Source organism: Kwoniella shandongensis, chromosome 8, assembly GCF_008629635.2.
Source record: "Kwoniella shandongensis chromosome 8, complete sequence".
Lineage (NCBI taxonomy): Eukaryota > Fungi > Basidiomycota > Tremellomycetes > Tremellales > Cryptococcaceae > Kwoniella > Kwoniella shandongensis.
In genome coordinates, this window is record NC_089294.1 from 635,880 (window position 1) to 662,332 (window position 26,453).

General features: G+C 50.7%; 7 protein-coding genes across 7 annotated transcripts; 3 read left to right on the forward strand and 4 right to left on the reverse strand.

Moving 5' to 3' along the window:
- Window positions 1–33: 33 nt before the first annotated feature.
- CI109_104692 (uncharacterized protein) lies at window positions 34–3,107 on the reverse strand (the record flags this gene model as incomplete). Its single annotated transcript, XM_032005999.1, has 5 exons — window positions 34–779; window positions 844–1,588; window positions 1,664–1,777; window positions 1,847–2,043; window positions 2,252–3,107. The coding sequence occupies 5 exons, from the start codon at window positions 3,105–3,107 to the stop codon at window positions 34–36; spliced, it is 2,658 nt and encodes an 885-aa protein (XP_031859783.1).
- Window positions 3,108–4,292: 1,185 nt separating this feature from the next.
- CI109_104693 (uncharacterized protein) lies at window positions 4,293–9,364 on the reverse strand (the record flags this gene model as incomplete). The annotated part of the gene is made up of 12 exons (XM_032006000.1): window positions 4,293–4,609; window positions 4,679–4,988; window positions 5,078–5,167; window positions 5,233–6,009; window positions 6,085–6,433; window positions 6,487–6,776; window positions 6,834–7,059; window positions 7,114–7,401; window positions 7,449–7,751; window positions 7,806–8,189; window positions 8,267–9,202; window positions 9,270–9,364. 12 exons carry the CDS (start codon window positions 9,362–9,364, stop codon window positions 4,293–4,295), a joined length of 4,365 nt encoding a protein of 1,454 aa, XP_031859784.1.
- A 291-nt stretch (window positions 9,365–9,655) lies between these two features.
- On the forward strand, window positions 9,656–14,952 carry CI109_104694 (uncharacterized protein; the record flags this gene model as incomplete). Its single annotated transcript, XM_032006001.1, has 25 exons — window positions 9,656–9,730; window positions 9,788–9,887; window positions 9,953–10,209; window positions 10,281–10,464; window positions 10,512–11,155; window positions 11,208–11,321; window positions 11,378–11,653; window positions 11,713–11,794; window positions 11,858–12,037; window positions 12,086–12,316; window positions 12,375–12,506; window positions 12,556–12,617; window positions 12,669–12,879; window positions 12,939–13,094; window positions 13,148–13,295; window positions 13,356–13,518; window positions 13,570–13,883; window positions 13,938–14,081; window positions 14,136–14,214; window positions 14,267–14,312; window positions 14,371–14,400; window positions 14,451–14,468; window positions 14,517–14,558; window positions 14,612–14,738; window positions 14,796–14,952. The coding sequence occupies 25 exons, from the start codon at window positions 9,656–9,658 to the stop codon at window positions 14,950–14,952; spliced, it is 3,972 nt and encodes a 1,323-aa protein (XP_031859785.1).
- Window positions 14,953–15,333: 381 nt separating this feature from the next.
- On the forward strand, window positions 15,334–17,925 carry CI109_104695 (uncharacterized protein; the record flags this gene model as incomplete). The annotated part of the gene is made up of 1 exon (XM_032006002.1): window positions 15,334–17,925. One exon carries the CDS (start codon window positions 15,334–15,336, stop codon window positions 17,923–17,925), a length of 2,592 nt encoding a protein of 863 aa, XP_031859786.1.
- A 267-nt stretch (window positions 17,926–18,192) lies between these two features.
- On the reverse strand, window positions 18,193–19,294 carry CI109_104696 (uncharacterized protein; the record flags this gene model as incomplete). Its single annotated transcript, XM_032006003.2, has 4 exons — window positions 18,193–18,258; window positions 18,343–18,613; window positions 18,679–18,977; window positions 19,091–19,294. 4 exons carry the CDS (start codon window positions 19,292–19,294, stop codon window positions 18,193–18,195), a joined length of 840 nt encoding a protein of 279 aa, XP_031859787.2.
- Window positions 19,295–19,703: 409 nt separating this feature from the next.
- CI109_104697 (uncharacterized protein) lies at window positions 19,704–21,672 on the reverse strand (the record flags this gene model as incomplete). The annotated part of the gene is made up of 6 exons (XM_032006004.1): window positions 19,704–19,996; window positions 20,066–20,685; window positions 20,751–20,860; window positions 20,921–21,070; window positions 21,143–21,426; window positions 21,495–21,672. 6 exons carry the CDS (start codon window positions 21,670–21,672, stop codon window positions 19,704–19,706), a joined length of 1,635 nt encoding a protein of 544 aa, XP_031859788.1.
- Window positions 21,673–22,442: 770 nt separating this feature from the next.
- CI109_104698 (uncharacterized protein) lies at window positions 22,443–25,368 on the forward strand (the record flags this gene model as incomplete). The annotated part of the gene is made up of 4 exons (XM_032006005.1): window positions 22,443–22,652; window positions 22,738–23,038; window positions 23,118–23,433; window positions 23,490–25,368. 4 exons carry the CDS (start codon window positions 22,443–22,445, stop codon window positions 25,366–25,368), a joined length of 2,706 nt encoding a protein of 901 aa, XP_031859789.1.
- Between the last annotated feature and the right edge of the window lie 1,085 nt (window positions 25,369–26,453).

A 26,453-nucleotide genomic window follows, 5' to 3' on the forward strand; every position in this document is an offset into this window, starting at 1 on the left:
ATCAATATGAAGCATCCTTCTTACAAAAACATCCTATTGCCCGCTGTTCGTCCCTGGCTCTATCGAACTTCCTATCGTCATCTCGGCTTGTCTTCTCAACATTTCCTGGCTCTGCAAAACCCCATCGATCACTCTTCTGCTTTGCAAACGAGGTTCGAACGGTAAAGGGCCAAAGTGACCCCTCAAGGCAGGTTGAGGTATATATCCAGGTTGATATTGATATGGAAAGTAAGTCGGATAACCTGTCAGAGGCGTGATAGCCCTTCCATATCGCATCGCAGGGGAAGGTACGGGGTATGGTGAAGGAGTTTGGGAGGGGAAGGCTGGAGTAGGGCGGGAATATGGAGCGAAAGCGAGTTTCGAAGGATGTTGACGAGATCGGATAGGCTCAGCAGGGTCACACTTGACCTCTACTTGCTTGGTCTTGGACAAACCTGTATCATTTGGGTTTGCATTATATTGCAAACTAGTAGGGGTAGCGGCCGTATTGACAGTAGCAGTCGGCGCTTGGTCGACGTCTGTTCTCTTATGATCCTTGTTCGATTTCGCTCGTTTGTTAGATGGAGTGCTTGTAGTGGTCTTCGCTCTCTTAACGAATGGTGATGCCAAGGATTCATCAGAATCCGGTTTGGACGAATTTGTGACTTCTGACACAGACACTGATATCGAGCTAACAAGCTGCTTCGAACCAGCTGCCGCTGAAATATTCGCAGGGGTCTCCGAGCGCTGATCGCGATGTCGTTTTTGCTGCAATAACCTATTCTTGCTAGTGGTAGACTCTAATCACACGAGGTCAGCATTGCATATATTCTCATTGATCTTGATTGTCAAGACTCGACTCACCTTTCAAACCCAGACTAGTCGCCTGGATGGTTATTTGATGATGGCTCCTCGTCGGACCGAAATGCTTCGAAACCCATTCCCAATCCTTCTCACTACCTTTCATAGGTGCCAAATCTCGAAGTATACAGAGTAAGTGTTCTTCTTCAGGGGACCATTTACCCGTCAGAATTGTGGGCTGCGGTAAAGCCGGACGAGGTATGATCGGAGTCGCTGATCCAGACGTCGATCTTCTGAGGTTAGATGCCATATGTGAAGTCGACGCTGGTGTCGGAGTGGCAGTTTGGCTGTCAATGGAGAATGAGCCGCCCGCACGATTGTTGGAAGTGTGCCTCGGCTCGGATTGTGGGGTCTTGATCGTTTCGGTCTCTTCTCTGCCTCGCGCTTTGGGAGTTTGGAACGGTGTACATAACCCGGCAACACCTCGCATCTGAAGTGCGCCGTTGTTTCCCACAGACGAGACCAGTGGAATTGTAGGAGTGACACTGTTGGACACTACGGCGCCGTTCTGCGACGCAGAGCGGGTTTGAGGGATCCCGTGTGGCATACCCTCTATGGAGCGAGGTGAGGGCATATCAGCTGCTGGTGGTGTAGGAGCGGTAAGGTCGATGGGCTCTTCGCTCGAATGACCACTGAGAGCGACACTGGGAGATTTCGAAGTTGCGCTCGGAGTGTTTGTTCCCATGGGAGTCTTACGACGGGGCTCGTTCACCCCCAGTAGGGCACTGGGGCTGGATGTAATCCCCGTCTGTAGGCCATAATGTCAGATCAGCCATCACCGCTGGCGAAAACATCGAGTTCAGTCGCGGGTGCGAGGACTTACTAACTGATCACCGACAGCGTTGATGGCGTCGACAACTCCCATCACCGTGCCATTACCGGATGACGATATTTGGGTTCCTATCGCCCGGTGCACGATATCCTCAGGCGTGCTTTCCTACACAGTCCAGGAGATTGTATCCATCTCATCAGCATCATACAAAGACAATTAGATATGAAAACCCACCATCAAAGTTGTCAGTTCCACGCTCACTCGCTCCATCAATTCCAGAACCTTCTTCTGAAACCTGATTACTTCGAGGTCCGCAGTATGGCGAGACATCTTGATCTTCTCGAGGTACAATAATGCCAAGGTCCGGGTATACGAGTTGTGATATGTAAGAGTTGGAGAGGTAGGAGGGGGAGTGGCGACATGGTCGTACACTGAGGGTGATGAAAGTGTATCAAGGTTCGAAAACGACGTGTGTGGGATGTGTTGTGTGAAGAAGCAAATATGGTCGCAGATGCCAGCCGTGGCGCATGGATGTATTTCAAGATACTGATCAGTCACTACATTGTGTGGAGAAGCGAACACTATCTCATCGAGAAGACGTTTCGGTCACAATAAATCTGAAACCAGAATCAAACTCACCTTCTGGACCTTGTGTGGGGACGTGGGTTCTGGGTGATGTTGTAGCTCCCGTGTGGATTTGATGCTGCACACTATTTCCTGAAAGGACGGGAGTGGCGGCCGGCACGGGAAGAGCTGATGGCAATTCCACACACAAGGTAGCGGTGTTCGACGAGGATGGAGCAGTACGACTCGAATCGGCTGAGTCGTTGTCTGTAAGGATGGCAGTCGATGGTCGGGAGGAAGGAGGGAACTCGTCCGATGAGTGGTTGAACGTCGTAAAGGAAGTGACAGGGAGAATGGTGTATCGAGATGGGGAGTCCAAGACAGCGCCATACGAGAGAGCATCGGTCGTCTCCGCTTGAGTGAAGAAGCTCGATAACCAATCATCAAGTTCGGTTCCATATGAGCCGGAATCATCGGTCCCTATATCGAACGAGGGTATTGACAATCCGGCATCCGATCCCCAGCTAGTAGACCATTGATGTGGTTCCACATCGGAAGTAGGTAAGGATAATTGCGCCAGGTTGGAGATGACCGCTGGATTCACGAAGGAGTCAAAGAGCTCAGTGGCTGTTCCCGAGCTGTTAGTGGGGGTCATCACGCTATCTCCAGTCTGAGTAGTAGTCGTGTTCTTCGTTTGGAGTGGTCTGATTGTCGAGGTCGAGATCGTCGTAGGCGCATAAGAAGTACGGGAGCTCTCAGTAGGGGAATCGCGATAGGAACCAACTTTGAGGGCGAAAGTCTCGTGATGATTTAGCAAGCTGTCGGGGTACAACATAGGATCACTGATAGTATGTTGAGGGGGAGTGTCATTACGGGAATTCGCCGAGCTCGAAGAACGAGCGGAAGGACTTGGTTTAGGTGTTGCTGACATGATCGATGACTCTGATCAGCCCTTGAGAGATATCGAAGAGAAGTAATGGAAGATGAGTTCACTATCAACGGGAAGATAGTAGTGATGAGACATCATGTAGGTGTCGCTCAGGAGGAAGGACGGGGTAACTGTACTCGTTTTGACTCCTGTATGAAACATCAAGAAGCGGAAGACGGAACCGTCTTGTGTATGGTACACTCACCATCGGTCCGAAGACAAAGAAGAAGCAGGAGTCGTGTTGGAAGGGGTACGGAAAAGAAGTGTATCGTCAAGGTGCAGCTGTACACTCATCAGAATCTGGCCATAAGTCAATCAACACGTTCTTCCCTCGTTTCTCGACCGTATCCCTCATCCCCTCCGTCTCGGTTCAAGCCGATTATACTCGACTGGCAAACATGTCGGGATTTGGGAAGCGGTCGTCGGCCCACAAGGATGTTTCGACCGTTCATTGAAGTGATAGCTTTTCAGTGAGGATCTGATCGGATATGATGATCATCGAGAAGGCAAGGTGGAAGGGGGCGCCGATTCGGAATTAATCGCGCACAATATGCACAGGATGTTGTCGACACCTAACAGCAGTGAGCCGTATGGCTGCGATTCCCGATGCACGAGGCAGAAAAGACTGGGATATCACCAATGATTGCGTTTGCTTGTGTGTATGTGTGTGGTATCGTTGTCCGTGTGCGCATTGACATGGCCGGGACATTGATTGGTGGCGATCAGTCTGCGTTATTAACGGGGATCGTGCTTCTACCCTTGCGCCCTTACAGATCTGGCCAGTGTCCTCTGCGCATTATGCATTCCACCCTGTCTAATGAGTACCAGACTCATGCAGAGCCCGCTCAGGTAGTTATCAACAATGGCTTCACCGCGGGCGAGTCGGAGTCTGATGCAAACGGAACTCATGCAATGGAAGAGGGTCGACCGATTTCGCATTTCGAAACATACCCCAGCAATCTGAAACACGACTGTTTCACGTGGTTCTCGATTTTCAGTTCAGTTCGTGCTGAATCAGAATCTTTTTCAGATGGCGTTTACTCTTAATCTGAATTACCGTACAGTACGAGATTATGCATAGTACAACATGGTGAGATCTATCATTGTCCTGCTCCTGGTCGAAGGAAGATTATACTATGCTGAAACTTGGAGCGTCCATCAATGACGCCAGTGGACCAATCACGCCTCTCATTTCGAAGTTGGTTTACGCAATTCGAGACGCCTCGTCAGAACCTTTCTGGCTTCCCACGCATCATCGATGGGGCTTAGATCCGACTGAATCGCCACATCGCGCATTGCCTCCTTAACCCTGCCCACAATATCCCCCTCATCAGTGTCCCCAGCCGAAGTCGTGTGGGCGGAAGTTGATAGAGATACACCGAGTCGTTTGAGAAGCTTGTTCGCGTATGCAGCGTCGACGAGTGGATCGCGGAAGATGTTGGATGATTCAATCTCGAAGATCACTTCGGGTCCTGTATCTCCCGAAAGCGTTTTCAAGTCCTCCTCTAACGATGTGTGAATTTACATCAGACTCGTGTGTTCCGCTCTACTCTGTATGAGGCAGGAACACTCACCGACACCCGTACGGTCTGCTGCCAAGACCTTCAACCAGCTCAACCATGCCTCCCTCCTTGCTCCTGACAAGCTAAGTAGGTGATCCTCCACCCAACTCCACCACAGACCAACAGCTTTACTCTGCACAACCCCCCTCTTCCTCCCTAAACCGGATGCAATGATGCTCGCTGCACCTTGTCGGATCTCTTCATCATCGTCCTGCACTAAGCGTAGAAGAGCTTGGTGTAGAGTAGGAGAGGCGGACGAGGTGAACAAGTGAACAGTGAGGTGTTCGAGTGCTTTGAAAGCAGAGAACCGGGTAGGTTGGGACTGGGCACGCAAATACAATATCAGCTTGCGATCATGAGGAGTGAATGGGTACGCAAAGTGTGGTCGTTTGAAATTACCAAACTACTCACCTCGTCTTGGTGTGAGAACTTTAGTATATGCGCCGCTACTAGATCTAGGTGTTCTCCCAATTTTTGTTCGCCAGGGCTTAATAACAGTGACTGGAGCGATGTCGATGAATGATCAGCTGTTGAACTTGTTTGGTAACCGATCGCATGGCGCTCACCTGATTAATGGTCCATCCCAAAGCGGGTAAAGCTGCTTCTCGCACAGGAACACACTTGGTATTTAAGGTTTTCAACAAACCCTCGCAGACCTCCTCCCACTTCCCTTGCCTTTGCATTTGGCTCAAGGCTTCCTTTGGCCACTCGATCTCCGCCAAAGCGTCCAGAGCTAACACCTTTGAGGCATTGCTTGTCCGCTTTTTGGTACACGATGCCAGAGCGAGCACGCGCTCAAGGGTTTCCGGAGTGTGCATAGTAGGAAGATGTGGGAGTCGTTCCAATGCCAGCTGATGAGTCTCGTCTGTTGATGCGGTGCTGAGCAACGAGAGAGGTGCTGATGTTTCGGACGAGTACTTGAGAATAAACTCCACGTATGATGTGTGTCTGAGATCGTCTCCTGGCACAGATGTCCGCTCTCGGTCACGTAGCTGAGTTCGAGCCTTGTCTAAGGTCTCTCGTACAAGGTAGTCCGAAGTCGGTTTGGCATTTTCGATGTAGTCGCTCACGCATTGCATGACGGCCTGCGTTATGGGTGGACATGTTCCGGGAACGTGATGGTCGATCATGCTGGTGAGGTGACTTTGCACGGTCTCCTTCGACTTGACATCCACGTCATCCCAAATGATGACATTGGCTATGAGCTGATGAAGCAGAAGAAGGAAGCCATGGGTCTGGTTGATTTCAGTCGATGAGATGTGATGATGAATGTTCAAAGCGCGCTGGATGGCATCTGAGGGCGAAAGAAGAGAAGAAAGAGCTTGCGCCGCGACTTGTCGGACCTGCACAGCAAGTGATTCAGTCAGTTCTAGCTGCGAGCGAGGAATCAATGAGGAAGTAAGAAGAGTCGTACTCACGTGATATTCCCTACTCCTCAAGTACGGTCTTACCGCCCTCTCAAGCTCAGTCTGCAGCTCTCCCATACCCTCGGACCACCTCAGGCTCCTGATGATTATCAAGATGGGGAACAAAGGCGAATGCTTGTTCAGACTTGCTTGTACGTTGTCTGTTGATTCTGTCGATTTGCGCAATGAAGCCGTAATGAAGGGAAGGATGAGAGGGTATTTGGCATGGAAGTTGGAGAATGACTTTCGAGTGGCCAGTGTCGATCTTGATCGATAGTAATCTTGTCCACCACGGGGTGGGCTCAGGCAACGATGGACGAGAGTCGAGAAGAGAATCAAGCCAACGTTTCGGACGTTCCAGCTACAAGGTAGATAAGCTTCCTGAACGCAGCGTCGAACTGGCGTCTCACTCACTCTTCAGACTCGAATGCTCCCAGAGCCATCATGACCCCTTTCTCAAAATACCTGTCGAAGTACTTGGTCTGTCTAGCATCTAGCAGCACGATCTTGAGCACGTTGAATGCGTGGACTTTAGTGACATTCGACGTGGAGAGATTGTCCACCCTTGCCAGATTAACAAGTGCTGTGACTGCTGTATCAAGGAGATGTATGTCGTTCGACACGATGGATAGGATACTGTATGGGAGAGCTGCCGATCGACGTGTGGTGGAAAGCTGGTCGGAGCTGATCGTGGTGAGTTCATGCTGTGTTATGAAGATCCGATTAGCTCATCATGAATAGCCTACATGACACTCGCTCACCCGAAGCCAACCATCACACAGATCTCCCAACGACTTTATCGGTCGGATGATCTCGACCAGATGGGCGAAAGCAAGGGCGATCTTCGAGAATGTACCTCTATGTCGGATCTCGTGCAACCAGGTCAAGAAGCTCTTGCCAGCTTCGTCAACCGCGTCCCTACTCCAGACTGTTTGCTGTTCGCCACCGTGAGAGATAGGGAGGGTAACGATCGTCTCTAGCAGTTCTCTACAAACCCTCATTAGCTTACGCCCCCGTTGAACGTGTCACAGTCGCGCTTACCCTGCATCCTTGGTCGCCCTCCAACATCCCGATAAAAGACCGGTATGATCCATGCTCTCATCATCGTCCTCACCATCCTCACCACCACCACCCATCACCTCGAAGGCACGTGCGATTTCATGTTCAGGTCTGGATTCGGTACTGTCCTCTGATTTTGTCGATGCAAGGGATATGACAGGTCGTGTCAAGCCCCAGATTCGGTTGATCAAGTTGACCAGGTGAATCAAGGTCGATCGCCAAGCTGATTGTGCCTCTTCCGTGGAGAGCGACAAACAAAGAAGAAGGTCACTGCAACCACAATCAGTCACTGGTAGGCATAAGTCGTATGAACTCACCGAATAGCGGATAAGAGTCCGTGTAACGGGTGCTCTTCGATCCCCTTTACTAGATCCCTCTCCGCAATCTCGATGCTCTCCTCCAATCTCGAGACAATATCCGCGATAAACGCCAGGGCCCTCGTCTGACTTGCATCGTTCGTTGCGAGTCCACTGAACAAGATACACAGCGCTGCTTTTCCAGCTTCGGCTTGGGTTTTTCGAGGTTGGTTCAACGACCGCAGAGCGGATGACAGCAAAACGTGAGACGCAGGGGTCGATATATCCTCATAACCAGGTAGAGCGATGGTAGCAGATTCCAGACTGAAACAAGAGCATGAGCTCCAACTGTTCTCGGAATGCAGCCCAGTGACTCACATCTTCCTTGATCTGGATCTAACTTCCGTGAATTCGCTAGCTTGACAAGCTATCAGACCTTCCACGCGCTCTCGTGTGAACACCATTTCCTGAGTGTCCATTCTCTCTCCAAATACTTCCAGATATCTGGCCAGGAGGTTCAATGCTAACAAGACGTTGAAAACCGGGTATCGTTTGGCCTGGTTAATGCCGTGGTCGATGAATTCGGCTAAAAACCAATTCCGGAATGACGATGAGGCCGATAACACATGCGCAAGCTGTGCTGCTTCGGCTTCGATAGCCGGTGTCCTGACCTGCTTTCTAGCATTGCGATGCGTAGCAGTCTCAAGCTGGTGAAGACGGACAAAGAAAGCGTATGTCGTTGACGAGAGTGAGGAGCGAGCCCTGCGTATATGAGCAAGATGTCAGCGTTGTCTCGCCCTAAGTCCTTATTTACGCCAAGAACGAGGTGATGAACTCACCCAGCATTCGGCAACGTGGCATTAGATTGGAGGCCTTGCTTGATCAACTCCATAACTTTCGGAGTATAAAACGACTTTGCGCCAGCGACCAATTCGAACGCCCTCAACCTCACATCCGCTTCTTCATGAGCAAGAGCATCCTCCAAATCTTCTTGGGGCAGGTCTTCCACCTTCAGCAAGCCAAGAGACACCCCTAGGGAGGCTACAGTCACCCATGCGGCGAACAGTGTCGGCCGTGCAGAGAGCAAATCCAGCAGGGCTTGCACGTATTTCGGGGACTTCGCAAAAAGAGCGGGCAGGAGATATCGTTTCATGTTGACCATGACGGTGTGAGGATGATCATCGGGATCAAAGTATGGGATGAGAGATTCGAGGATGGACGGATCGAATTTCCCATTGCGTGGAACCAGCAGATTGATGATGAGTGTACACCTCATATTTGCCAGGTCAACCACACCAAGGTCTTCCAATAAGTCCCCCAGGAGAGTGCTTGGTACTGCGGAAGTAGGGATGTATTCTAACATAGCCAAGATCGCTGCCATGTTGGAGCGACGAGACACACCCCCACCAATGGCTTGTCGGAAGAGCGGGACCATGAAGCTCGAAGCAGACGAACCCAGGGTGCTGGTTGAGGCGGAGGGGATTAGGGTAGAGAGTTTACTGGCAGCTGTAAGGATCTCTGCAGCTCGTGTCTGTTGATTTTTGAGAGGGTGTTCCAGATTCGACATGGTTAGAGTCGCAAGGTACTCTCCTGGCTGGAATGAAGGTATGATCCGATCTCGCGTAAGAGCGAGGAGATCGGTCGAAAGGGCTTCTGGAAGTGAAAGCAGGGTTGCCAGCTGTCGAAGAACGGTAAGACTGACTTCTAGCTGTTTAAGCTCCGACGATTCCGGATAGGTAAGCATTATAAGATCAGCTGCTTGAGAGAGCAGAATCCTGCGAGTCGAACAGTAGTCAGCGAAGTGAGCAGCGTTGTACTGCGTCATAGGCGAAAGACACCCACCCATCCTGGATGTCATAGGGCTTTGCTTTCGACAATGCCTTTCGACAAGTCTCCAGCTCCTTGACTTGATCCTGGGAGCCGATCACGCCGACCATCTCGGATATTGCAGTGAGATGTTGCTGCTTTGACAGACTTGAAATACAGAACGAAAGAGAAGTAGACAAATGGGCAAATGTAGAGCGTCAACATATCTATTTGGTTTAGCGCAACAACCTCGAAATTTTGTCGTGACGTGGAAGTTCTCTCGCTCTTCGCCTCTCCATTTGATTCCGTCATCCTATACTCTGAACGCTCTCGATGTTTTGAAGTCAATTCAGATCACCTCCTTCCACACCTTGAAAGTATTCCAAAGATACCGTCACATACTTCAACATACTCGGGGCAAGATGTCAGCAGCATCGTCACCCAGAGGCGCTCAGAATGATTCCGAGCAAGACTTTGTCCATCAGATTGCTATCGAGGTGAGTGTCCATGCCTCTCGTCTTGTAACTACTATTGCTGATGTGCCGCCATACCAGATGTCGCGGTTGATGAATCAGGTTAACCCAAACGATATCCTTGGGAAGCGTATAGTGGAAATCGCGAAAGGTAACAGATCAGGCGATGCATTTCTGAAAGGTGAGTCGACCCATCTTTCGCTCTCATACAAGTGACTAATAGCTGAGCTGTTCCGTATCCTTCAGCGTGCTCGCTCTTTGGCAAGTTTCCAGAAGAACCCATGCTTTCACTTCACTCTCGGATTCTCGCTCACACCTCCATGGCATCTCACTCCAATGGCAACGGGCAACGAAGAGGGTCAAACCATTCGCCGCCTCGCATGTTGGGCGGAAGACCGCCAGGTGGTAGCGACGGGAAGATAGATGGCATGGACCATGATGATACGGACACTCTTGCGCCTGAACCTGCTAGGAAAGGCGGTCTAAGAAGAGCAGGCGGCGATGTGAGTTACCTTTCACCTAGTGTATCGTACCTCCTTGTGTGTTGTATCTCAACAGCTGACCTTCCCTGCAGGCACCAACTTTTAAAGCTCCTGCTGCTGCTCGTCCTTCTCTCCTGGGTCTCGACAAGCTTGCCGCTGAAAAGCGAGCTGCCGCCGCAGCGAGTGCAGGAAGGAGTGAACCACCAAGCAAAAGGACCAAGCGAGAGGTTGACGAGGAAGAAGATGGAGACGCTTCTGCCGGCGGTGTCTTCAAAGGTGAGCGTTAATGTCTGGCTTTGGGATGTAGTCTGACGAGCTTGAAGTCCCCACAATACCTGTTCGACGTGACAACACACGTGTACGACCTGATGAGACACCCAGTCGAGGCCCCGGCTTATCGGACGAGGCTCGGCAAAGATTGGAAACGTACCGGAGGGAACGTAACAAACCATCAACGTCAATTGTCGCCAGTACGGCAGACAAAGATGCCAGTTCCCGTCAACAAGGACTCGGTGATTTCCAATCCCGATTGAATCGAGGATCATACAACGATGATCGAAACAGATCAAGAGATTCGCGAGATAGACCGTCCGACCGCAACGGACGGGATAACGGATATTCACGAGATGATAGACGGCAGGGTGACGGAGACAGACGTGATGGTAGCAAGAGCTGGGGTGCAGCTCCAACTCCGAGGACTAGCAGGTCGGAAAGAGATATGGACGGCGGCAGTATGCGTGTACCAAACAGAGGTTGGGATGAAACTCCCAGAAGATCGAATGGAGCTGGAGGATGGGGCAAGGGAGGGGAAAGCTCCAGACGTGGTCAGACCTGGGACCAAACCCCGCGATCTGGTAGAAGAGACTCGCCGGAAGGAGACGGGTTGCAGCTCGACGCAAAGGAATGGGAGGAAGAACAAGTCAGATTGGATCGTGATTGGTACAGCTACGACGACGAAGGGGCAGTGGTGAGTGATCACATCTCCGAGACAGATGTCATGCTGATATCTGTCATTGCAGGCGCCCGATGATGAGCATAACCCATTCTCGCAATGGGAAAGCTTAGAAAAAGAGAAAGAGGAAGAACTTCAGGCGAAGGCAGTCAAGCGTCAAACCGCACGTCAAGCTCAATTCGTGAGTTGTTCAAGTATCGAGCCCGCTGCGAGCTCCGCCGCTGACTCGTGTCCTAGAATGCCGATAACGAGCTGTGGGAGAACAACCGAATGGAGACATCCGGTGTGATGCAGAAAGGAGGTGTGGATGCCGATTTCGAAGACGATTCCGACTCGAAAGTGCATGTCCTGGTCCACGATCTGAAACCGCCATTCCTTGATGGTACTGTTGCTTACACGAGGCAACTGGAACCGATCAACCCAGTCAAGGATGGTACCAGTGATATGGCCATGTTCGCAAAGAAGGGCAGTGCTTTAGTGCGGGAGAGAAGAGAACGGCAGGAAAGAGAAAAGGTCAGTTGGCAGTACGATCCGAGGGTTGCATGTAGTGGTAATTGACACATATCGCATAGGCTGCTGCCAAGGCTGCTTCCATGGCGGGCACGACATTGGGTAACCTTATGGGTGTGAAGGATGAGCCCGATCTCGGTTCAGGTTAGTCACCGTTGCTGTGATCATTACGAGAGCGCACAACCTGTATGCTGACACCTTTTACAGAGGGACAGAAAGCAGTGGACGAGGGGAACTACAAGGCCGATTCTCAGTTCGCCTCGCATATGACGAAAAACGAGGGTCAATCGAACTTTGCTAGAACAAGAACGTTGAAACAACAGCGAGAGTATCTGCCAGCATTTGCGGTGCGAGAAGAGCTGATGAGTATGATCCGAGACAACCAAGGTATGTGCGTCTACTCACTGATTTACACTATCTGACAATTCTGCGTAGTCCTTGTCGTTGTTGGTGAAACTGGTTCCGGAAAGACAACGCAATTGGGCCAATTCCTTTACGAAGATGGCTACTGTCAAAACGGAATCATCGGCTGTACCCAGCCTCGTCGTGTGGCCGCCATGTCCGTAGCGAAGCGAGTCAGTGAGGAAATGGAGTGTGGTCTTGGTGAGACAGTAGGATACGCTATCCGATTCGAAGACTGCACATCCAGAAACACCAAAATCAAGTGTAAGTGATGGGAGGTGTTATATCGTTCATATATTATCGGGCTAACATCGTAACACAGTCATGACAGATGGTGTTCTTCTCCGAGAGTCTTTGAATGAGGGTGATCTCGATCGATATAGTGTTCTCATTCTGGACGAAGCGCACGAGCGGTCTTTAAGTACCGATATCTTGATGGGTTTGCTACGGAAAAGTGAGCTGCTACTACACTGTGCTGTCAGTCCTTCGCTAACGAGATACAGTTCTCACTCGTCGACGAGACTTGAAACTCATCGTTACATCTGCTACTATGAACGCCGATAAGGTAAGCTGCTGGTTGCTACCACTAGACCACGAGATATTGACAGATATACAGTTCTCTAAATTCTTCGGTAACGCAGCAACCTACACCATTCCCGGACGAACTTTCCCTGTCGAGACTTTCCACTCGAAGTCTCCTTGTGAGGACTACGTCGACAGTGCTATCAAGCAGGTGCTGCAGATCCATCTGTCCAGTCCTCAAGGTGACATCTTGGTGTTTATGACGGGTCAAGAGGATATTGAGTGTACTTGTCAGGTCATCGAAGGTGAGCAACGACGCCGGACCGCCGCTCGAGACTGTGTCTGACAGTGCTTTTTTCTTCAGAACGGCTATCTCAGTTAGATGACCCTCCGCCTATACTGGTGTTGCCTATCTATTCTCAGATGCCCGCAGATCTGCAGGCGAAGATCTTCCAGCCTACGCCTGATGGTCGACGCAAAGTCGTCGTGGCGACCAATATTGCCGAAACATCTCTTACCGGTTAGTCTCACCATGAGTTGATGGACGAAGGCTCTGCTGACACGTTTATTTAGTCGACGGTATCCTCTATGTGGTAGACGCGGGATACTCAAAGCTGAAAGTGTACAACCCGAAAGTCGGAATGGACGCATTGCAGATCACACCTATCAGTCAGGCTAATTGTGGGCAGCGAAGTGGACGAGCTGGACGAACGGGACCTGGGTGTGTATCGAGTAGGCTTAGTATCAGACATTGTGCTGACTGATCGATTTTCCCTCGCAGTTTCTGTTATCGCCTATTCACCGAGACAGCTTACCTCAATGAGCTCTTCGCAAGCAATATCCCCGAAATCCAACGTACGAATCTCGCCAATACCGTATTGTTGCTCAAATCACTGGGTGTAAAGAATCTGCTCGAGTTCGATTTCATGGATCCCCCTCCCCAAGTGAGCTTTGCAATCATCAGACTGTTTCTTCAAGCTGACATGGCATGACAGGAAAACATCCTCAACTCAATGTATCAGCTTTGGGTCCTTGGAGCTCTCGACAATGTCGGTGATTTGACCCCCGATGGCCGAAAGATGTCCGATTTCCCCATGGAGCCTTCACTGGCGAAGATGCTCATCGTCGCCACGCAATACAAGTGTTCTTCTGAGATGCTCACGATCGTCTCGATGTTGTCGGTCCCTTCGGTATTCTACCGACCGCCTCAACGAGCGGAAGAGAGTGATGCTGCGAGAGAGAAGTTCTTTGTACCGGAGAGTGACCATCTTACTCTACTGCATGTGTATACTCAGTGGAAGAGCAATGGGTAAGTTCGACCGGCGCTAAGGTGTGAAATGTGTACGCTGATAATTCCAACCAGGTACTCTGATGCTTGGTGTATGAAGCACTTCCTCCACCCCAAACTCATGCGAAAAGCTCGTGAAGTGAGAGGTCAGCTGGAGGACATTATGAAGACACAGAAGATGGAAATTCTGTCAGTTGGGACAGACTGGGATATCGTCAGGTGAGCACACACTTCTCCCATGCGTCTTTGGCCGGTACTGAGAAGATCGAATAGGAAATGTATCACTGCCGGTTACTTCCACCAAGCTGCTAGAGTCAAGGGTATCGGAGAATACATGAACATCCGAACAGGAGTGAGTCAATGAATGCCTTAGCTTTCCGTCGCATTGTTGACGTTTTCTGCAGCTGCCCTGTGTTCTTCACCCTACTTCAGCGCTGTATGGTCTGGGATGTGAGTATCCTCGTACTTTCGCAGAAGGGTGTGACATTGTGGGCTGACATCATCGCAGACATGCCTGACTATGTGGTGTACCACGAGCGTGAGTGATACATTCATATCCGCGAGACTTTTGCTGACGTCGCTACACAGTTGTTTTGACATCTAAACGTGAGCTACATCGCACGATGCTGTAGGTTGGTACTGACCAACTAACAGAATACATGATGTGTGTCACATCCGTGGACCCATACTGGCTCGGTGGGTCTCATTCTCATTGTTCACATCAGCTCGTGCACTGACTGCCTTTACAGCCGACCTGGGTAGCGTCTTCTTCTCGATCCGTGAGAAGAACTTTGACGCGTTGGCTCGAGCGCGGGCCAATCGAGATTTCAGCAAGAAGACCGAGATGGAAGCTGAGATGGCACGACAGCGAGAAGAGTGAGTCCTGTTACGCAATCATATATATGATCGTACTAATTGCTATACTTATGGCAGGTTGGAAAGGGCCAAAGCGGAGAAGATCCGACAAGAAGCTGTCTCGAAAACGCCGAGAATAGGAGGACTGGGCGTCGCGCACACACCCCGAAGCGCGGGTATCGGAGCAGGCTCTCGATCGTCTGCGACGCCAAGGAGGCGTGGCGGAGGTATTTAAAGCGGGGTGATACCTGTAAGGACATCTACAACGGAGAGTCTTGTGATGATGTATATTGTACTTATCAGCGGTTTCATTTTCGCTACCCCAGAGGTGTTTCCTGTTTATTGTATTACTGATCTCCTTTCACCACATCTCGCGACTCCGGAATATGTGTGAATGAAAGGATCACGGCAGTGGTTTCCGAACCAGCACCTTTCATGCGATAGATCTAACCACTTCCTTTGTGAGCCCTTTCCGAGGTTATGGCAGTTACGAATATGGTGTGATATAAGCGGGAAGTATTATCTCTGCCTACAGGCATTGTCGCATATCGGCGTACTGAACACAAGGAAGTTCCGCACATCGAAAGACGACCACCCAGGCTTCATTCCGATCAACATGCCCACCATCCGCACAAGGGTCATACGTAACCCGCGGTCAGTCCAGGCGATTGTCATTGTACTGATCATCATCATCCTAACATACATATTGCTGTCAGGGGGTAAGAAGGGTAAAGGGAGACGGTCGAGGGCTAGTGGTAGTAGTGCTTCTGCTGATGGAGGGAAGGCGGATAGCACCCGAGCAGCGACCAGGACTCTAAGAGATGGGAAGAACAGTAAACATGGGAAAGGGAAGAAAGACAAGAAGGGGAAGAAAGATAAGGGGAAGGGAAAACGCGATAGTGGAGGACGGCATAGTGAGGATGAGAGTGATCGTGAACGCAGTAGCAGAAGTAATCGTCGAGATCGTAAGGGAGGAGAAAAGGGTGTATCAGGATCGAGATCGGACTTGAAGGGTGACAAGGATGACAAGGAAGCAGGAAGTAGAAGGGGAGGAAGTAGTCGACGGAGTAGTGGTTCATCACCCAGTGAGGCAGGCCAAAGCGGACAGAGTCAAAATGACGAAGAAAAGAAGAAACAAGAGAAGGAACAGAGGAAACCAGAGAGGGAAAGGAAGAAACAAGAGAGGGAAAGGAGGAAACAAGAGAAGGCGAAAGCTGATGCGAAAAAGAAAGGCAAGAGGGAGAAACCACCGATCGAATGGGTTCAACCTCCTGTCCCGCCTCCGATCAATCCTATGCCAGATCATCGAACTGTCACACCTACTCGAAGTCAGGTCAAGAAACGGGATCCTGTCACCGATGCTCTACCACCTAGTCCGAAGAAGAACGTCAATTTCGTTGATCAAGTTGGCAAATCCCCTTTCGAAGGTTCTCCCGTTACGTCGCACGTCCGGAAATGGGGAGATTTACATGGTCTAACCGACGATAGTGATAAGAAATACGATTTCAAGGGGAAAGCCGCCAAAAAATGGTGGGATGGACATCGTTCGATGCCAGGTGCAACTTCTCAATGGTCAGCCAAGAATCTAGCGACAAAGGGATTGTTGAAGAAGGATCTACTGGACCAAATGGCAGCAGCGGAGAAGGTCGGGCTGGCCAAAGAAGGTGATGGGGGTCTGTGGAACGAAGCACTGAAGGATGATTGGGATGAAGATTTTGGTCCTGTTCCCGCTGTGGCAAAGAAGATGGCTATGGAAATTGCGAACCGGATCTCTTCGAGGGATATCGCACAATTGGCCAATACGTTGAAAGTGAGGAAGAAGAATACGAAGAAATTGGATAACAAACGACCTGAGTTTGAGAAATGGCTCAACGACATCTCACATTCGATGGACAGGAAACAAGTTCCGTTCAAATTAACTTTAGGATGGTTCTGCGATACATATCGCTGCAAGCCGCTGAACAGACGACAAGGCATATGCGATCAACCTGTACCCATGACGACGGACAAGAAGATCGGTTCAATCGCTCAGATGTTGGCTTGGATGGAATATCTAGGAACGTTGATGATGAACCAGCGTTTGGCCGTAGGACTGGATCTGGACGGATTGGCGATGCGTGCTCTTGCCATCAAAGAAGGGGGGACGTTTCGATTGGACTTGACAATATTCTTACCCGGCGGTCCTAATATTTATAAGAAACCGGAAAGGGATTGGGCGATCAGAGTCCAAAACTCCAAAGCCGCCTTCTTGACATTCCACTATCAACTGATCAAAGCATTACAAAACACCGAGAACGATACCATCCAAGGAGAACAATTCAAGCGGAGAAGACTCATCTTTCGGCCAGGTTGGACCCTCATGGGCGTCAACAAAGCTGGTAAACTCGAAGAACTCCCCGCGGAAGGACAAAGTATCGCCCAGCGAATCCCTATCAAACGTACTCCAGAATTGTTGGAAATCCCAGCAGATACGAATGATCAAATGCCTGAAATATGGAAAGAGACCGAACTGAGAAAAGCATTACAACGACTCTGTCCGTCCGAAGTGTGCTTTCAAGCATTACGACAGTTTCATTGGGATAAGAGATCGATGACTGAACAAAGTTCGAAATTCAATGCGATGAGTTTCATGATCGCCCTGGGTCTATGTGGCGAGAAGCTTAGGTTCGGCAAACGAAAAGAACGGATTGAAGAACACTTGACGAGCGATTTCATCCGTTATTTGGACTTGGGGGGATATACACCGATCGTACTTGGCAAAACTCCCAAGTTTATCAAACTCTCTGATTTCCCAGCGGTAGAAGTCTTGGTATTAACATATCGTCCACTCGGGCAAAAAGTACCGACTGCTGATCTGCTTTTGACGGAGTCATATGGGCTTCTCGATAAGCTAGATGAGAAAAGACCAGCAACCAGATTACTTAGTGGTCCGCCACCTCGACTGAAGATATTCGTCTCTGTGCCCGATCGAAGTATGGTTCGATCTCTCATCGCAGACCTAGACAAGAAACTGGCCCATGAGGCTAAATCGGGCGACGCGACCAAGGCTAGTGGGAAAATCAAACAGTTGGCAGGAAAAGCTTTGGCAGAGGTGTATGTGATGGATGATGGCGCGGCAGATGCGAATAAGGAGGGGTCAATGCCAAGAGGCGTGAGGTTGAATTACGATCCGAAGGGGGCGGAGAAGCTACTAAGGACAGGACAATAGAAGTTGGTAGGAGGAAAGCACCTTCCGCAAGAGCGAGCAGATATCAACCTACTGTGACAACAGTATCATACATTGTTGTAACCAACAATACGCCACTGATCCAATTGCAGAATAGTCTTCTCAAGCGATGTCATCTTTACCACCTCACTATTCCTCGACAGAGTACGTCCAGTCCTAACCTGCTCTTCAACGTGGCATTACCAATTCGGCCTGCTCCTCGACATCAGCAAGACTTCTTCCGCATTGATTCAACTTTGAGCCGCAAGCTCACGCATTCAAAATTCCCTTCTGAATCGAATGCACCCTTTCTTCTCTGGTCATATCGACAATAGCCTACACGACACGATTTTCAACACTCAGCACTCTCTTCATTCACTCGTCCTATGCCTGCCTAAAATACGATTCGGGCCCACTTACATGGGACAACGTCCTACTCATCATTGGCCAAGTCCCTGCTCCTCCCAACGCACCCGGTACTCCAGGAGCATCGAATGGTCTTCTCACTCCATACTCTTCCAGTGTAGGAAGAAGCATGAATGACATCGGCTGACCGCCCGGCGTTGGAGCAGATGCAGGTTGAGCGGCGGGAGTGGCGGTTGGCTGAGAAGGTGCTGTTGGCTCGGGAGGGAGACGAGGAAGAGGAGCGCCAGGATGGCGAAGATGCCACAACATTTCTTTTTCTCTTGCCCTGTAAGACAGTGCGTATCATGTGAGCTGAAATGGCGATGTCTCTCTGCGTGTCAGGAAACTCACTTCCTTTCCTTCTCCTCCCGTTTCCTCTTTGTCCTCTCCTCCTTCTCTTTCAACTTCATGCTCTTCGCCAACAACTTCATCTGCTCCTTGTTCATCTTCTCCCACCTCTTCACCTCCTTCTCTTGTTCTCTCAACAACTTCTTACGCGTAGATCGATCGAGATACTCCCAATTGTTAGGAAGAGGTTTAATGCGTTGTGGTACGAGGGCGGGCGTTGCAGTGGTTTGTACTTCGGTCAGTTGTGGTATGGGTTTACCGTAGACTGGGGTGGCTTTGGGTATCTTATGCTTTACTGGTGGCTAGTGAGATAGATGTACGATACTACATCAGTCTTGGGAACAGCATACTGCTCGTACGTCCCGTCCAACAGATTGTGAGGTGCAATATGACAATGCTGCAATCTGCAACTTACAGCGTACCCGTATCCATACCCGTATTGATCGTCCCACACAACCTTCTTCTGGCCATCGCCGAATAATCGATCACAGAACCCTCTCTTAGGCGGATCCAGACCCCATCCCCATGCATATGGATAGGTCTCCTCCGTGGTCAGAGGAGCGCAAAGTGTCGCAGGTTGCGGATAGGCCAGACCTTGCGCAGCGGAGTGGGAAGTCATTCTCGTAGCTCAGCTGGGTTTGTGATGATGGAAGGGGTTGGGGTTCAGTCTGGTACTATATGAGCAAGGTTTGGCAGATCAGGTGGTGTAGCTAAATGCTGATCAGTATGATGCGAAGTGTGCGTGACCTATAACGACATCAGATGCATGCACAGTTTTATGCCTACCGTTGCTTCATCTTTGATGATGTTCTATTCTGGTGAACAATTGAGTGAACAGTGATATGTGTGTAGTGGAGACACACAGCCCCGAGTACCCTGTTTCATCTTCCTCCATCATTGTTCGATCGATCCGCGTTGTTCCTGTATGCCAAACAGAGGATGCATGTCGTTACACGTGACAGACCAAATATGCACAATAGAGACCATCATGACTGTATGAAAAGCAAGAAACCAAAACTCTACTACACTTAGTTGCCGGTCTTGAGAGAAGGTGGCAAAGAGCTAGCGGGATCAGCTGCGGATCGCTCTCCCTTCTCTCCTCTCTCTCCTCGCTCCGCGTTCCTGTTTCCACCTCGTCCACCTCGACCTCCCCGACCTCGACCACCACCTCGTCCACCCCGACCGCCTCGTCCTCGTCCACCACCTCGGAAGCCACCCTTGCCACCTCGCTGCTTCTTCTCATCTTGCTCGTTGAGCTTGTCAGCGGCGTTCTTGCCTTGGAAGTTGGCTCGGGTGTTCCAGAAGTTACGTTGTTCTTGCTCTACAGACCGACCAATATTCCAATCAGCTCTGTTTCTGCATAAGTCTGACTTGATATGACATCACTCACCGGACATACGAGCCCACTCAACCTCCGCACCACCGAATTGCATCTTGGCAGCTCTGAACTTTTCCAAATCTTCATCGGTGAAGACGGAAGAATCTGACTTGGCAATAGTACCGAAAGCAGCTCCAGGAGGGAAAGCGAGGAAAGGAGCGCTCCCCAAGACCTCGCCGACCTGAGCCTTCAAATCCTTCCAATCTGGGTTCTCTCCGTGGTTGATGAATTTGACGGCTGAGTCGTTCTCGAAAAGGATCTTTGAAGGATCCAGGACCTTGCCGGTGTGTCGGTCACACTCAAGTTTGGCACCCTTGTACTCGATGATGAGGGGTTCAGGCTCTTCAGTTCGGGCACCCTTGCCTTCTCGCTCCTCGCCATCCTCTTCTCTTCCTCGTTTCCTGTCGTTTGTCCTCTGTCCGGTCTGGCCCTGGGGTCTGCTTCCGACAATGGCGACCTCATCGGGGATCTTGGCTAAAGCAGGCAATTGTCCCTTCTTCGCCTTCTCCATCTCTCTGAACGCGTTGAACTTCTTGACCACAGGTCCGTCTGATTTAGATCCTTGTCGTCCCTTGTGGATCTCATCCTCAGGAATACCCTTCTCCTTAGCCTTCATGGTCACATAAGCGTCTCTAGTAAGGTCGACCGTGTTAGTGGATCTTCGACTTCTGCAGAGGCCTAAAGTTCCATCACTCACTTGGACATCTTGACCATCTCTGGGCCATCGGCGGTGAATTTAGGAATGGATTCTTGCTCGAGGAACTTGTTCATGTCGGCCTCGTAAGCGAACTCGGCGAAGACAGATCCCTACAAATCAACGAGCGTCAGCTATCGATCTATTAGGCTATGACGACTGGTTTAGCTCACCTTGAACTTTCCCTTGCCCTTGCCAGCAGGACCCTTGCCCTCGAGATCTCCTCGCCTGAGTCGGACAGCGTTGATCTTGCCGAATTGCTCAAAGTACTGCTCGATCTTTTCTTGCGAGTTCGCCTCTGTCTCCTCCTCTCCGAAACCTTTCTGCGAATGAGACCAGCTCTGTTAGCCGGAAGACCAGATTTGTGCAGCGCATAACGATGCAATAGCACTCACGACGTAAGCGGACCTAGACCAAGCGGTGGCGTTAGGCTCCAGGGGTCTCCTCCTCCTGACGTTCTCTCCGTCCTCGCTGATAGCGACCAAAGCATCGTTTCCCTCGTCCTTGATAGCCTTCTGCAAAGCGTAGACAACGAAGGGTACACCGAGAGCTTGGAACTCTCTCATTCGCTTAAAGGTGAGGATGGTCTTGATGGGAACCCAACCTTCGGCGTTACAGCATGTGAGGGAGAAGAAGTATTTGTCGACGGGGAGGTTAGAGTCGGAGAAGTAGAAGTAGACTGCATAAGAGTCCATGTCAATCGCGAGTTCTTACGATTGACGACAGGATAGGACAAATGTGACATACCTTGCTTAGCAGACTTGGCGAGGAGCTCTTCGACCTCTTTCTCATCCTTGCCCTCAACCTTGGGAGCGGGACCGAGCTCGGTGGAAGGAGCAGCAGGCTTGGAGTCGGAAGACTCGGCAGCAGGGGTAGCATCAACCTCGATAGGGGTAGCCTCTGTTTCGGGCTTGACGTCGGACATGGTAGCGGATTCTTATTTGAAAGGCGACGGGATGAAATGTAAAGGATAGATTGGTTGATTTTGTGTGCACGTAGACTCGTTGTCTATTCCTGTGCTTTTGGTCGTGATTATAGATGATGTTACGGAGCACAAGTGTATCAGGCATTCAACACAAAATCACACACATCAAGACAGTGGACTTCGAACTTTTGCAGCAACAATGACAACTCTCCACCGTCAAGAAATCTTATCTCCGTCCGGATTTATCCCAATGTGGCACAGCGTGGGAGACGCCAAGGTAGGTGTCATCCAGTCGGGTGGCAAAAATCAAAGTGGAGGAAGTCCATCCAGCCATCTTTGTTGGTGTCTTCCCTGAGAATCTGATGTACAAGTCCAGTATCTTCAAGTTGATATACATCATCGGTAGAGATGGCGTTCAGAATAGCAGGTAGCAGTGCAGAACAGGAGCAGATCGATGCTCGTCCATTCCACAGGCTACGGGGCGAGCCGGCTCACTCTCTCTCGTGGTGCGAACTGCTACTGACCATTGATGAGGATGTCAATTTCTCGCAATCGTCTACACTGCATCATCATCACCTCTTTACCTCCATCCTCACTTCTAATCCTCCTAACTCACAACTTATAATCCTCACCGCTGCAGGTCAGCACACTCTATACACTACCAGCCTATCAACAAACCTCTTGACGAGGCAACGCTACCTTACCACATTCTCTCAAATCTTACACGCTCACACGCTCACAAGCAAGTACAACTAAGCAACAGCGGCAAAATGACCATCAAACGGTCCAACTCCGCTACCGCTTCTGCTGCCGCCGCCATTGTCGGTCTTGCTACTCTGCCTGGTGCACTTGCTATGACTCCCGCAGCGCGATGGGGTCATCAAGCCGTCTATGTAAAATCGAAGCAGGCGATGTATGTCGTTGGAGGAGAAGTGATTTCGTCGCATACCGAGATCACCAACGAGGTTTTGATTTTACCTGTAGGTTAACCTCGGTCGCCTTGACAATCACGGCTGTGACCCTCATCCATGATGCTGATGATCGGTTATTGGCCCACTCCGCTAGCTCAACACCTCGAGCCCCTCATTCAGCACCGGCTCGTCAACTGGACTCCCTCCCCATGCCTTCGGTTCGATGATCATCAATCCGGAATCCGACTCCCTAGTCGTCGTTGGAGGAATGACGTCGGCCTGTGGGACAGATGGTACAACCCACACTCTCAACCTGAGCTCGAACGATGGGTGGATCACTAGCAGTCCGAACAACTTTGTGAGACGAAGGGGAGCAGGATTGGCTTGGGTGGACAATGGTTCTTCTGGTGGAGCGGTCATGGCTGTTGGTGGTATTGCGGACACATATGCGTGTGGTGAGTTGCCATCACTCCAGCTCAAGCCGTCTTGATGTTGTCTCAACATTGAAGCGATACTGAACTTCTCTCCTCATAGCTTCCTCTACCTACTCCTACCCTGCTTCGGATGTCCTGTCTCTCCCCATCTCCTCATCCTCCCTTATTTCTTCGCGAAACCTCCCTACCTCTCTCACCGGATCTACTCTGGCAGTGTCCGATTTCAGCATCGCGGCCGACCCGACCGGTAAGATCTACCTCGCTGGAGGTCAATCGTCAAATGGCGACCTTGTTGGGCTTGAAACTATTGGTATTTGGGATGCCTCGAGCGGCTGGACCTCGCAGAGCACTTCAGGAGATGTACCACCTGGCAGAATTGGTGCTTCGCTTGTCGCACACCCTAAGCTCGACTTGCTGTGAGTATTGGCTGCGACGGACAGCCATGTTAGCCGACACTGATGTCGATTCGCAGAGTTATGCAAGGAGGTTCGGTGAACAACGGATCAAGCGACACTCCGACAGCCCTCTTGGCTTTCCTCAACACCACTTCGTGGGCGTGGTCGACACCCTCGAACCTCCAGCCACCCGCTTCGTCAGCTGTCTCGTATCACACGTCTGTCATGACTGACCAAGGTGTTATGATTTCGGCTTTCGGTCTCTCGGCGTCTGGCAGTCCGCGATCCGATGTGTACTACCTCGACATGCGTGACCCGACCGGATCATCGTGGACCTGGAAGTCTAGCTGGAATAACAACATGCTTGCCAAGTATACTCCTTCCAACAGCAACACTGGATCTACCGCTGGTAACAACAACAACTCGATTGGGACTACCGCCGCGGCAGCAGATACCAAATCGGGCTCCGGTCACTCAACCAAGCACATTATCAGTATTGCAATCCCTGTGATTGTAGTGCTCATTCTTCTCGCGCCGATTGTTGTCTACTTGATTCGTCGACGAGTCCGACTTATCAAGAAACGCCGTATGGCACGACACTTCTCCTTCTCCTCTCAAGAGGACGAAGGTGGATTCACCAGTCCATTCTCGCAGTACATCAACAAGCGACGAACCAAGACTCAATTCCCCTTCGGTCGCGATGCGAATGAGAAGGATGGAACCCTCGTGTCTGATTTCACGGGTGGTCTAGCCAGGATGGTCAGTCGATTGAGCAGCAGGTCCAATTCGGACGAAGGACATGATGGGCAAGCGACAGATAGGGAGATGGTACAGGTGGCAAGGAAGCCCATCAGATTGGATGGTCCCCGTGGTTCGAAACAACCAATGAATTGGGAGGAGATCGACTTTGGCCTCGGTAAACTCGACGAGTCAAGGCATTCTGATCCCTCATATGGGCAACAAGCTCAACACGATTCTGCGGTTCACGGTACCTCAGACCGAAACATCAATGATGAGGGAGGCGCTGCCTACGGCGGTGTTTCCTTCCCCGTCGCTTCCGCCGCAACAGCACAAGGTGCTCAGGGCTACGAGCCCCGAGCTTTGTTCAATGCGGAGGATGAGCACATGGCTGCTCCACCTCTTGTCACTCTCAATGATTCCACCCTCGACAACACTGGTTCACCATTGAACGACGGACAGGGACCCCTCCTTCCTTCAGTCGTCATCATGCCTCCTACTGCACCTGCTACACCTGCCATCAACTCACTTAGCACCGCTTACCCCGCAATGGAGCCAACTCCCGCTACCGGTCCTCAGCAGCAGGATGGTTTGGACTGGAACCAGCTGCAACAGGAATTGGACAACAAGCCTGCGTTCCGATCGATTTCGCCTCACGCCCAACTCCGATCTCACGCACACGCTTCCGCTCCTAATGTGATCACCAACATCCAAAGGACCGAGTCTCCTCGACCTATCACTCCTACTACGCCCCCATCGCTCCCTCCTCTCGAGTTCCAGCGTACACCTTCTCCCTCGGGAACGATCACCTTGGTGAACCCCAGGACGGGTCGACGAAGCGCCGAGTACCTCCCCTTCTCCAGCTCCAGCACTGGTCTCGGTCCGGGCGCGCCTTCTCCCCGAAGTGTCTCTTCGCCCACTGGCGCTAGACAAATTGCAGGTGGATTGGCAAGACGTGGTTCAGCTCCACTCGGTGGTCAAGCTAAACCCTCTGCCAATGTCAACCCTTTCGACGATAATGCCTCTCCCCTTTCAAGCGGTCAAAGTACCCCTAAAGCGGGTCGACCTTTGTCATACGACGCGTCTGTCAGACGAGCAAGCGCCGGATCGTTGACTTACCCTGCTGGCAACGGCGGTGAGAGGAGAGGAAGTCAATTGCGAGTCGTCAATGTGACAGACTCGGATGATGAGGAGGACAAATCGGGCCAGGCGATCTAAGCGCGGAGTGAGGAGGGTTACCCTCAAACATGTCTTGTTATGTATTGATCGCGTGTGATCAGGGAGACGCACAGGTTCCGTTTATGGGGTGGACAGGCAAAGGCGAATGTTTTATAGCAGTATTTCTCCAACAAGCTGAGCAGGCACGACTGGATCGGCCGCTTGATTGATTGAATAAGTAAATTAGGTAAAGTAGTATAGTATAGTATCAGCGTCACAGATATGAGATGCATGTGAATGGACAATACCTACAGTGTACAGAAAGTGCGTAACGCTGAACGATCAGGTGAAGATTGATCGCCACGCCACATGAGGAATGCTACTGGTAGTGGTGGCCATGTGCTAAGCGCCCGGCGCCATCGGCGACTTCCGAAGAGAGATCTCCCAGAGGGTCGATGACCGAGCCCGTACAGATCGGGACTGCAGGAGGAGTTGGGAAAAGACAAAACGTTCATGCGATGGCAGTCCCTTCATGCATGACACCAAGTATGATACATCCATCCCACGAGGGAGACCGGACTTGGCAGAGAACAATTATAATATTGTACAATCCACACGAAGCAGACTTGTTGTCGGGTCGGTTATGCGTAATTTATGCAGTATTCTTCCACTGATGATTTAACCTTGATTAGGAGCAAAAGATAAATTTACGCGCTCGCTGACTTCGATTTCGGGCACTTTTGATCATTCGGTCACCCATCTCATCCCATTCTTCGCCTCTTCGTCATATCTCCTTGACTTGACATATATAAAGACCGGCTTGTGTACAATACCGCTGTGTCTTTCGATCTCTGGTCTTCATAATATTATAGGCTACGATCTGTGATACCACCACGTTCAGGAAAGAAGGGGCATTATTCAGTGAAATTCAAAATACGTGAATCGCTCGGAACATAGTGAACAGATTCAATCGGACCGACAAACGGATAGGAAACGCTATAATAGATTTGCATAGAACATCGTGGATATCTGCATAAACTCGATTGCACAGGAAGAGAGGGGGAAGAGTGATTAAAGTCCACCAAGAGGACCAACACGAGCTCGACCATCGATTATACGAAGATTAGTACTACATCGCAACGCCT